This window comes from Phoca vitulina, unplaced genomic scaffold, assembly GCF_004348235.1.
Source record: "Phoca vitulina isolate PV1807 unplaced genomic scaffold, GSC_HSeal_1.0 scaffold131, whole genome shotgun sequence".
In the NCBI taxonomy this organism is placed as follows: domain Eukaryota; kingdom Metazoa; phylum Chordata; class Mammalia; order Carnivora; family Phocidae; genus Phoca; species Phoca vitulina.
Genome location: NW_022589834.1, coordinates 135,074 through 147,642, shown reverse-complemented (window position 1 = coordinate 147,642; position 12,569 = coordinate 135,074). Strand labels below are relative to the sequence as shown.

General features: G+C 38.3%; 1 protein-coding gene across 7 annotated transcripts in view; it reads right to left on the bottom strand.

The window, feature by feature from the left end:
- Nucleotides 1-12,569, bottom strand: part of PHKA1 (phosphorylase kinase regulatory subunit alpha 1) — a 141,817-nt gene that overhangs the window by 96,417 nt on the left and 32,831 nt on the right. For all 7 annotated transcript variants that reach the window (XM_032399136.1, XM_032399137.1, XM_032399138.1 and 4 more), the window contains exons 6-10: nt 11,165-11,245; nt 6,265-6,363; nt 5,115-5,261; nt 4,110-4,163; nt 2,650-2,772 (exon numbers count right to left, since the gene is read on the bottom strand). In XM_032399136.1, coding sequence (XP_032255027.1) covers nt 2,650-2,772; nt 4,110-4,163; nt 5,115-5,261; nt 6,265-6,363; nt 11,165-11,245 — 504 coding nt within the window. The remainder of the gene's footprint in view (nt 1-2,649; nt 2,773-4,109; nt 4,164-5,114; nt 5,262-6,264; nt 6,364-11,164; nt 11,246-12,569) is intronic.

The window sequence follows — 12,569 nt, the reverse complement described above, 5'->3', positions numbered from 1 at the left end:
GGGGAGTGGCAGGCAGAGGGAGAAGCAGACTCCGCGCTGAGCAGGGAGCCTGATGCAGGGCTTGATCCTATAACCCCGGGATCATGACCTGAGCCAAAGGCAGTTGCTTAACCGACTGAGCCACCCAGGAGCCCCACAGGCCTGTTTTTATCCACTACTTGAAATACAGCTTCTTGCCTTTACATGTACTGGCTTTAAAAACTGAATTTAACTGCTAAAATAAGTTTCTCTTGTAGTGAAGTTCACATTTTTTGCTTAACAATTTGCTGTAGACTAGATTAGTAATACATAAAAAGCAAACACCAAAACACAAAAAGGAAAAAAAAAACCCACTATAATTTATGGTGGAAAAAACAGTTCTGCTATCACAGTCGTTTTGAAAGCACACATTTATTCCAATGCGTCTGATGTATGACGGAATGATTTGAGCATCACCCAGATTTGACATGTGTTTATGCACAGTCTTGACCTGAGAGTACACTCAGCTGAACTGAGCCCCTGTAAGAATACCCAAAACACGCACATGGACATGCCTCAGGACGGCAATGAACCCCACCCATCCACATTCCGTGTTAGAACTTTTTGTCTGAGTTCAGGGAACACTCCTTCTACCGGTTCATAATCACTCCTGAGCTGCTGCCTGACTCTGGGTGCCTTCCCTTCTCTTTCATTTCTTCCCCTTTCTCCTCAGTTTATTTTGTATTCGTCCTGTCTGCTCTATGTTCTTTTTCTCCTTCCCCTCACTCTTTTGCCATCTTTCTTGTTCCCTTCCTCTGGCACGCAGGGTGGTGGGCATGGGAGCCCGTCAGGTGAGCTGGCAGGACCGAGGGTGCACATACCCACGAGCAAACCTAAGGTCTTTTTAAAGCTACAAGTGCCATATTTACTGTGGTATTTATGTACTTCTTAACCATTTCACATGCATAAAGTTATGATGCTGTGTTTATCAGATTCCTATCGTTTTGTATGTATTTCTGGCAAACTTCTTTTTTTTTATTTATTTGACAGAGAGAGAGCGAGAGAGCACAAGTAGGCAGAGCTGCAGACAGAGGGAGAGGGAGAAGCAGGCTCCCCGCTGAGCAGAGAGCCCAACGTGGGACTTGATCCCAGGACCCTGGGATCATGACCTGAGCCGAAGGCAGATGCTTAACCGACTGAGCCACCCAGGAGCCCTCTGGCAAACTTTTAAAATGTTGTGTCCCAACCTCATTTTCCCAGGAGCCCTATAGTTTTTATTTCTCAAATATGCAGAGCATGGTGATTTTCAAGAAACATGTATGTCTTATTATAGCCGAACTGACTGTCCCTTGTGCTTATGGCATATCTTCATCTGTGAAATTAAAAAAAAAAAAAACAACTTTAGAGACATCTTCTTTAAAGAAGAGTGAAAAACTATTTCCATTGTATACAGAGAATCCGAAGAAGTCAATGACTATATCTGGGCTACTCAAGAGTTGGGAGGGAATGGGGCGCCTGGGTGGCTCAGTCAGTTAAGCGTCTGACTTGGGCTTAGATCATGATCCCAGGGTCCTGGGATCGAACCCCACGTCAGGCTCCCTGCTCACTGGGGAGTCTGTTTCTCCCTCTCCCTCTGACCCTCCTCCCCACTTGTGCTCTCTCTCTGTCTCAAATAAATAAATAAAATCTTAAAAAAAAAAGAGTCAGGAGGGAAGCCAGAAAAAAAAGAATAAAAAAGAATCCAGATTTCCCAACTCTTTCCCCCACCCCCCGAGTCCAAAAAACCTGAATGTGCTTTGTACTTAGTAGGCGTAGGCACATTTGATAAATACATCTTTCTTTGAGCAAGAAAAGTTTTTGATAAATAATCCTGTGGAATTTGAGGTCTGAGAAAAATGGCAGAATCAAAATAGGGTGGTCAAAATAGGGTGGGTTATTTCTATTACTGTTATCTTATTTGATTTCTCAAAAAGGGATATCCTTTAATTTACTGAAATTTAGAGTAGAACAGCACTTTGTGGCCCCTGAAACTTTGGTGTAACCCTATTATTTAAACTCATATTGGCAGTTACAGATTAATATTGGCCAAAGCATTCAAATTACACAGAATTGCGTTTTATGTAGCCAAGTATAAGTGACTTCCAAATGTGTTGGATTTATGTCCAAGTTTAGACCATAGCCAATTTGTAGAATGCCTGGCACTAAACTTCCTTGATCAAATCTCCCAGTCTCACTATTTTCCAATGATGGTTTCTAAATTACTTTATTCATGTAGCTCAAAAAAGCAATGATGACCATGTTTTGGGGGGCAAGGACAAGGTATAAATGGGTTGTTGTTGTTTTGGGGGGGCTAAAGTCAGAACATCATTTCCAAGATTTATTAAAATATATATATACACAAAGCCAGGAAGTAAACTCAAGCACCTGTAACAACTGAGGCAAGTGGACAGGGCTTGCTATTTTGCTATCTATGTTTGTTAAAAGCCAAGTCTGAGTGATGGCAATATAAAGGCCTTCCAACTCTTAACCTAGTACCCTCAAGTACTAGTCTCTAGAAGACTCTAGAGGACTCTGTTTCTTCCCTATTAGGGAAGAATTCCATTTGGTCACAGGGTCAGCACAGCCATTAACTGAAAGACGAAGACATACTAAAACCCATTCTTCTGGAAAGCTCTTTCTCTGGCATATTACCTGTTCCGCATTGCCACTGAAGACCCCATCGAGGATAAAGTACGTCCAGAACAGTGGCCATTCACACTCAATGTTTTCAAATAACTTCAGCTCAGATGGTTCATAATACAGGCGACTGGGATCCTGGTAAAAACACAAAAAAGTCTATCTTATCACTGCAAAGTCGGCCATACGTCTTTTGTTCGGAGGTCTCATAACACAGCCTTTCACTTCTGATAGTTTGTTTCGGAGAAGGCAGGGCATTACATACTCCCCCTCCCCCAGCGAGTACTTTGTGATGTGACTTGTAACTAGTAGAACTGGGATAAGAATGATACCATAGGCAGGTATATGAAGAAGTGAGATTCATTTACAATAAACATGAGTGTGATTTTATATCTGTTAAGTTTGAGGTAGCAGCAGAACATACAAACAGAAATGTTTACAAGGACAGCAAGAGATGAGGGTTTGGGAATCATTCTTGTAGAGGTGACACTTGAAGCACAAGTTACAGATGTAGCACCTACATACAGTGAACAAAGGACCCAAGAACAGAATCTTGGTAAACCCTCATAGTTCGGTGAGGAAAGAACAAAAAGAGAAGAATTAGGATAGTGTAGTGTTGTATAAAGTAAATGGGAAAAGAATTTCAAGAAAATGGAGGGGTAGGGAACAGTAATGTACGACAGAGAAGTCAAGTATAATAAGGATGGGGTAAAGGCTATTGGATTGATCACTTGGGAGATTCTGATGATATTTCAGAGTGTAATTTTAATAGATTGGTAGAGCTAGAAATCAACAGGGCTAAAGAATAAAGTGGAAGAAGGGAAGTAGACCAGAAGAGTTTGAGCTCGATGATTAAAAAAAGCCCTAAACAACGTTTACATTGCCAGTGAAGTGCTCCTTCTTGACCATTCATTCCCTTTAATACTTAATTTTCTCCATTGATAATTCCATGGAGAACTTTTGACAAGTGGAACAGAAGGATGTTAACTTTTCAAGATCAGGTTCTGTTTAGAACTAACCAACTGCAAGAGATGGAAGGGGGCCAGGAAGACCTAACAAAGGAAAGATTTTCCCCTTTGTAATTATGAAATATTGGGGAGGGAGATACTTTGAGACTATTCAAATATTCTGTTTCTGCTTAAACTCTCATCCACTGATTTAAGGATCTATCAGTAGCTCTTTCCTGAAACCAACCAGCTGCAAGAAGTGGAAGAATTGCACCTTCCTCTATTTTATTTAATCCATAAAGGCTCACAAATAGAACTTGGCAACTAAGCCCAACGAAGGTAGCAAACATGAGTTATTGTTATCCTATTGAGTGATTATTTTAAGTACCACCAGTGAGTTAAGTATTTTCTCTTTTGAGTATTTTTTTTATTATGTTCAGTTAGCCAACATAAGTATTTTCTCTGAATGAGACCGCGGACAGTAGTGACCATTCTACCGTGGACTCATTTTGGGGAAAAGAAACCTACCTCTTTAGGAGTTTTATATCCATCTCGTAGAAAGCGACAACAACCATAACGCCCCTGGGAATGCAGAGAAAAAAAATCAGAAGCATGTACATTGGTACAGTCATATAATGCATCAGAAATACATCCTTTGCAACAGCTACACGTGCCGACCTATCACCAACACAGATACAGGATTTAAAAAATAATAAAATGTAATTTTTTTAAAAAAACCTCTGATATCAGCCCAGCAGCAGAAACTGATTTCAGCAATCAATGTGAGTTCAAGTGAGGGCTAAGTTACAGGCTTTTCCCTAAAGCAGAGTTTCTAATATTATCCTCTCCATCACTTTCCACCATAGGGTAAGTCTGTAACAGCCCAATTACTAATCTATGTGGTCCTGTTCACAGAGCTCATAAGAGAGCAACAGGCTTTTTTTTAAGAAAAGACAACATATTTTTTGTTAAATTTTGAGATAATTTGAGACTTACAGAAGAGTTGCAAAAATAGTACAGAGAGTCCCCATTACCCTTCATCCACTGTTCCTTTATATTAACATCTTACATAACTGTAGAACATTTATCAAAACTAAAAAATTAATCTTGGTACAACACTATTAACCAAAGTACAAAACTTCTTTGGGTTTCTCCAGTTTTTCCACTAATGGCTTTTTTTCTCTTCCAAAACCCATTTCAGTATCCCACTGCATTCAGTTGTCACGTCTCTTTAGTCTCTTCCAATCTGTGACAGTTCCTCAGTCTTTCCTTGTTTCTCATCACCTTGACGCTTTTGAAGAGATCATCCATTATTCTGCAGAATGTCCCTCAATTTGGTTTTGTCTGATGTTTTCTCATGATTAGACTGAGATAATGCATTGTTTGCACAGATACCACACTGGTCAATATGTTCTATTACTGGGGGTGTTAACCCTGATCATTTGGCTAAATCACTGACTTGAAGCCCCCAACGACATTAATTTCTCCTTAAAGTCAAAGCCTTAAAGAAAAGAAGGGCACGTATGGACATACCTGAAGCTTGGTGATGATTTCTTGCTTTGTGAGCTCTACCAACTGGCCATCCTCTACTGCAAAGGCTGGGAAGGAAATAACTGAAAGCAGACTAGCATCTACCTCTTTGGATGTGGAAGCGCGGGGGAGTATCGAATTAAGGATAGACTAAAAAGGAAGAAAGGAAGTCAAAAGTGGCACATTAGTAAATAACTTGGGATTATAAAACTAACAGCTTTAGTTTCAAATGATCTATGTGGAAGAGGATCATTCGGGAGAAAATCTAAACATTATACCATAATAATGATTCAATGATAATCAACACTGAATTCCATAATAATTCAGTAATAATTTCTAAGTGAGAGCTTAGAAAACTAGCTATTTCTGTACATCATCTCTTGTCTTAATACTGCTCTCAAGACTTCCCAATCCTGAATCTTAAAGAGCTGCTAATGGATAAAGAATACTCTAAACATCATCTGTCCACAATCCCCTTGCGCCATTAGCAACCACTGAAGCATAAAGATAGAGAAAATGCAGCTGCTGAGAAAGCAGGATGTGGAAAGCTCAGCTCCTACACTGCTGACATTTATTTTTTCCAAGGAAAATTTCACATTTTTGAAATGAGAAGATGAGTTTATATTCGCCATTGTTATCTAATCAGGGTTTGAAGATGGGGAGAAAGTCATCTTGCCAATGAGAAGAACCTTACTCTTTCAATACAGAGAGTAACCCTAAACAAAAGTGAAGATACATATTTACCACTTAAACAGTCTAATCTCCAAACATCTAAGCCTAGAGCCAACTGGGGACAAGAGAATGTTTCAAAGCCACTATCAAGAAGAACACTCAAATCAGTCACCTCTTGTTCTCTTGGTATATTTAGAAAAGGAGCAGAGCCCATAGACCCTTGATAGGACAACAGTGGAGAATTCCACATACTATGATGAGATTCCTTTATAAGTATGGCTGAGAGAACAGGACTATGACGTATGTTATAGTTCATGCTATATCAGCCTTATCTCAGCATGGGAAGCTTGGATAATACATTTTTGGCACATGGTAATAAATCAGATTATGTACTCTCGGGTCTCTTTATTCTCAAGGCCATTCTCATCCCGAGTCTGGGTAAGAATAACATTTTCTATAATGTCCTTCATTATTCTCTTACCTGGCAGTGTTGTACTTCATCAGCCAGGACATGGATAACTGATTGGGGCCCACCTTTCACACCAAACAGGTCCAGTTCATCCAATGCTTCCAGGGCTGCCTATGAAGAGCAAAGAAAGAAAGGACATTTTCCGCAAAAGATACAGATTTCTCCTCCCTGTACCCCAGTATCATATCAGTGCATATGAAGTCATTTTTAATTTGTTCAGCAGAACAGCAAAAACAATGTAGCATTCTTTATTCCCAGGGGCCTCTGAGTTTTTCTTTGCCTCCCATATTATCCCAGAGACAGTTAAGATGGAGGTTGCAAGCAACCATTCATGATAAAAACCTCAACAAATTCAGTATAGAAGGAACATACCTGAACATAATAAAGGCCATATACAACAAACCCACAGCTAACACTTGTTGTGATGAGCACCGGGTATTATAAGTGTTGGATCACTATACTGCACACCTGAAACTAACTGGAATTCAAATAAAAACAAAAACAATAGTGAAAAATTGAAAGCTTTTCCTCTAAGATCAGGAGCAAGACAAGGATGCCCACTCACACCACTCTTATTCAACATAATATTTGAAGTCCTAGCTAGAGCAATTAGGCAAGACAAAGAAATAAAAGGCATCTAAATCAGAAAGGAAGAAGTAAAACTGTCATTATCTGAAGATGATATATTATATACAGAAAACTGTAAACTCAAACAAAAAGTGTTGGAACAATCAATAAATTCAGTAAAGTTGCAGGATATAAAATCAACATACAGAAATCAGTGGCACTTCTGTACATCAACAACAAAAAAAACATCTGGAGAAAGAAATAAAGAAAACTATCCCACTCACAATAGCATCAAAAGTAATAAAATACTTAAGGGTAAATTTACCTAGGGAGGTAAAAGAGCTATACAATGAAAACTACAATACTTGGGGCGCCTGGGTGGCTCAGTTGGTTAAGCGACTGCCTTCGGCTCAGGTCATGATCCTGGAGTCCCGGGATCGAGTCCCGCATTGGGCTCCCTGCTCGGCGGGGAGTCTGCTTCTCCCTCTGACCCTCCCCCCCTCATGTGCTCTCTCTCTCTCTCTCTCATTCTCTCTCTCTCAAATAAATAAATAAAATCTTTAAAAAAAAAGAAAACTACAATACTTGGAGGAAAGAAATTAAAAACAAACAAATGGAAAGATATCCCATGTTCAATGGATTGGAAGAAATAATATTGTTAAAATGTCCATACTACCAAAAGCCATCTATAGATCCAATGCAATTGCTATCAAAATTCCAATGGCATTTTTCACAGAAATAGATAAACAATCCTAAAATGTGTCTGGAACCACAAAAGACACCAAATAGCCAAAGCAATCACAAGAAAGAACAAAGCCGGAGGCATCACACTCTTGATTTTAAACTATACTACAAAGCTATAGTAATTAAAATGGTATGGTATGGGCATAAAAATAGACACACACACCAATGGAACAGAATAAAAGTCAGAAATAAACCCCTGCATTTACAGTCAATGAATATTTGACAAGGGAGCCAGGAAGAGTCAATGCAGAAAGAAGAGTCTCTTCAACAAATGGTGTTGGGAAAACTAGATAACCACATGCAGAAGAATGAAATCAGACCCCTAACTTACACCCTCACAAAAATTAACTTGACATGGACTAAACATAAGACCTGATACTGTAAAACTTCTAGAAGAAAACATAAGAAAAAAGCCCCTTTATACTAGTCTTGGCAATGATTTTTTAGATATGACACCAAAAGCACAAGCAATAAAAGCAAGAATCAATAAGTGGGACTACATCAAACTAAAAAGTCCCTGCACAGAAAAAGAAACAATCAAAAAAATGAAAAGGGAACCTATGGAATAGGAGAAAATATTTTCAAACTATAGAGGTCAATATCCAAAATATGTAAATAACTCATACAGCTCAAAAATAAAAAAACAATTCAATTAAGAAATGAGCAGAGGAATTGAATAGATATTTTTTCCAGAGAAGACATACGAATGGCCAACAGGTACATCAAAAGATGTTCAAAGTCACTAATCAACAGGGAAATGCAAATCAAAACCACAATATGATTTCACTTCACACCTGCAAGAATGGCTATTATCAAAAAGACAAGTGGCTCGGGAATGTGGAGAAAAGGGAACCCTCATACACTGTTGGATGGAATGCAAATTGGTTCTGCCACTATGGAAAACACTATGGGGGTTCCTCAAAAACTTAAAATAGGACTATCATATGATCGATCCAGAAATTCCACTCTTGGGCACATATACAAAGGAAATGAAAAGAGGGTATCAAAGAGATATATGTACTCCCTGTTGATTGCAGCATTATTCACAATAGCCAATATACAGAAACACTGTCAACAGATGAATGGGTAAAGAAGACATGATACACACACACTCAATGGAATATCATTCAGCTGTGAGAAAGAAGGAAATCCTGTCCTTTGTGACCACAGAGATGGACCTTGAGGTCATTATGCTAAGTGAGATAAGTTAGAGAAAGACAAATACTGTACTACATCACTTATATGTGGAACTTAAAAAGTCAAATTCAAAAAACAGAGTAAAATGGTGGTTACCAAGGGCTGGGGGATGGAGGAATTGAGGAGATGTTGTTTAGAGGTACAAACTTGCGGGGCTCCTGGGTGGCTCAGTTGGTTAAGCGCCCAACTCTTGGTTTCAGCTCAGGTCATGATCTCACAGGTGGTGGGACTGAGCCCCACACAGGGCTCCATGCTCAGCAGGGAGTCTGCTTGAAGACTCTCTCCCTCTGCCCCTCCCCCCATTTGCTCCCTTTCTGTCTCTCTCTCTCTCTAAAATAAATAATTCTTTTTTAAAAAAGGTACAAACTTGCAACCAGTAGATAAATAAGTTCTGGAGACTTAATGCATAGCACAGTGATTATGGACAATAATAGTGTATTATAAACTTCTAAGTTGCTAAGAGACCAAATATTAATCATTCCTATCACAGAAAAAATGATAATTGTATGATGTGATAGAGGTGTTACCTAACACTTTGGTGGTAATCATATTGCAATAAAAATGTGTCAAATCAACATGTTGTACACTCCAAACTTACACAACGTTATATGCCTATTACATCTCAATAAAGATACATTTTGTTTTTAAAATTTTATTGTTTTATTATTTTTATCTCCAGCGGCTGAATTCTTTAAAAATGCATTTAAAAAAAGATACAGCATAGATAAAGTTATAGCATTATCAAGCCAAGCATCACACTTCAAAAGTAATTTGAACAAGGCACAGATGAATTTATAGTAAACCACTCTTCTGGTAGGGTAGCTGCAAGTATGATACCAGCACATAAGAAATGCTAGAAGTTGTGTGGATGTAAGATATTAAAATGCAACAGCCATTAGGTATTGGCACATCACTGAGTTTCCATAGGGAAGTGAATACCCTAAAAAGATACTATGATTGACTTAAAGATGAAAGTTACTAGTCACCAAGGCAGAAGATTTTTTTTAAAAAAATAGAATTTGCTTATTAATTTCTTGCTTTTCTGATTATAAAATATAACATACTTGTTATAGAATATTTGAAAACATAAAAAGTATAGAGAGGGCAAAAAAATCACCCAAAATAATGCTAATATTTTTGGCATGTTTCCTATTAGTTTTCTTTATGTAAATCTGTCTATAGTTGAGATCATGTTTCATATGAAATTTGGTTAGGATACTAGAGCATAAATGTTTCTCCATATTATGAAAATTCTGTATTTCAACATAATATTCTCTCTTATTTATTTAACCATTTAACAATTGTTGGAAATTTAGGTTGCTCTTACTGTTTTGGTTTTTTAGATTCCACACATAAGTAAAATCATATGCTATTTGTCTTTCTCTGTCTGGTTTATTTCACTTAGTATAATACCTTCTACATCCATCCATGTTGTCATGAATGGCAAGATTTCATTCTTTTCTATGGTTGGGTAATGCATTGTGTGTGTGTATCACATCTTCTTTATCCATTTATCTATAGATGGATACTTAGGTTGCTTCCATATCCTGGCTATTGTAAATAATGCTGCAATGAACACAGGGATGTATTATCCTTTTAAAATCAATCTGTGTCTTTTGGAGGGGAAACTTCAATTAGGTCATGCATATTTATTATTATAATGGATATGTCTGATCCTATTCCTGCTATTCTATTTTATGGCTTCTTTCTGTCTCCAAAAATAAGAGCTGAAATTAAGGCAGTAGCAATGGGAAGGAAAAGATGGAGTCAAGTGGAAAGGTAGTTAATGATGATGATGATGATATGTGGGATTCAGGAGAGTGAGGGGGGTTCAGGATTGACAGATGGTTCTCTGACAATCAAGTTTTGTCAACTGGTGTATGGAAGGGGAAGGCCTCTTTTTACTTTTGTAATGGTAGAGAAGATGAGTTTAGTTGAAGATACGTTCTCTGGGGTGCCTGGGTGGCTCAGCTGGTTAGGTGTCTGACTCTTGATTTCAGCTCAGGTCATGATCCTGGGGTCGTGGGATCGAGCCCTGTGTTGGGCTCTGTACTCAGTGGGTACTCTGTTGGAGATTCTCTCTCCTTCTCCCTCTGCCCGGCCCTCATGTGCACACACACTCACTTCTCTCTCTCAAATAAATGAATAAATCTTTAAAAAAATATGTTCTCTGAGGTCTCTGTGGTATATGTAAGTAGAGATATGCTACGAAAGCAGTTGGATATACAAATCTGGAGCTAATGAAATAAATCTTTACCTACATGTCCATAGTTCTATGGGAGAATCCAAATTTTGCCTGTGTCTTAAAATTTGATGATGATCCAAATTCATGTTAAGCCTTTATCTATGATAAAGGTGTATTTCCTTACCCCACACTTGGTACAAACAAAGCAAGGAAAATTACCTTTGCCATGCCAACTGAACTGGCATTCAATTCTGAGATCCCTTGGTTGGTCTTGTCTCCACGTTCCCATATCCCAAAGTCCTAGCATAAAATAACCAGCATACCATTAGCAAGTCATTACTACTAAATGCTTACTAGACACACAATTCTTGAATAAAAGGCACACATAGTAGCTAATTTGCCATACATATGTGTACCCACAACACCTATTAAGGAGATGCCAATGAGTTGGGTTGCCCCTGTAGCTCTTTTCCTAGTAGCTTCAAATTCTCCTGGGACCTCTAAGAAGTTGGAAGACTCCTCAACAGCTGATCAGGCCTAAGAAGTATAACTCAGTCCATGTAGAGAAATGCTTCTCAAAATTTTTTATCAAGGCAGATACTCAGGGGGTCTAGAAGATGGAGCCCAAACAGCACCCCAGTGTTTTATCTTAAATATCTAATTTTACTCTCTGTTGGCATTGACAATGTACCATACACTAACCTATGCACTTTATACTACTATCTTCCTTAATCCTTTTATCTTATAGATGATGAAACTAAGGTGCAGAGAGAGGCTAAGTGACTCACCCAAGGCCACACAGCTAATACGTGACAGAGCTAGGATTAGAGTCCAAGTACTCTCAGTCCAAAGTGTAAATTCTTAAACATAGCTGTATATGGCCCCTCGATAATATAACATTTAAAATTACTTTTTAAGAACTGTTTTATTTGAAATAACTTTAAACTTACAGAGAAGTTACAGAAATACTACAGTGAGTTCCCATATAGCTTTCACTCAACATCCCCTAATGTTAACATCTGACATAACACTTGTCAAAGCTAAGAAATTAACATTAGTACAATACTAGTAACCAGATTATGGACTTTGTTAGGATTTCACCAGTTTTTCCACTAATAACCATTTTATGTTCCAGGATCCAATCCAGAATACCATGCTGCATTTGTCATGCCTCCTTAGTCTCTTCCAATCAGTTAAAGTTTCTCAAGTCTTGCCTCTCATGACCTTGACACTTTCAGAAGATCAGTGGTCAGGTATTTTATAGATTTCTCTCAATTTAGGTTCACCTGATGTCTTCCCTTCATTAGATTAAGATTGTGCATTTTTTGGTCAAGATTTCTACAGATGTTATGCTGTGTCCTTCTCACTGCATCATATCAGGGAGTACACGATGTTGATATGTCCTATTATGGTGATGTTAACCTTCATCACGCGGTTAAGGTGGTGTCTACAGGGTTTCTCCAGTCTACTGTTACCATTTTCCCCCGTATGATTAATAACTATCTCAAGAAAGATACTTTACAACTGTGCAAATATCCTGTATCTCCTCAAACATCTACCCACCAATTTAGCAACCATTGGTGAATTTTGTCTGCAACAATTATTACAGTGGTGCTTCAATGGT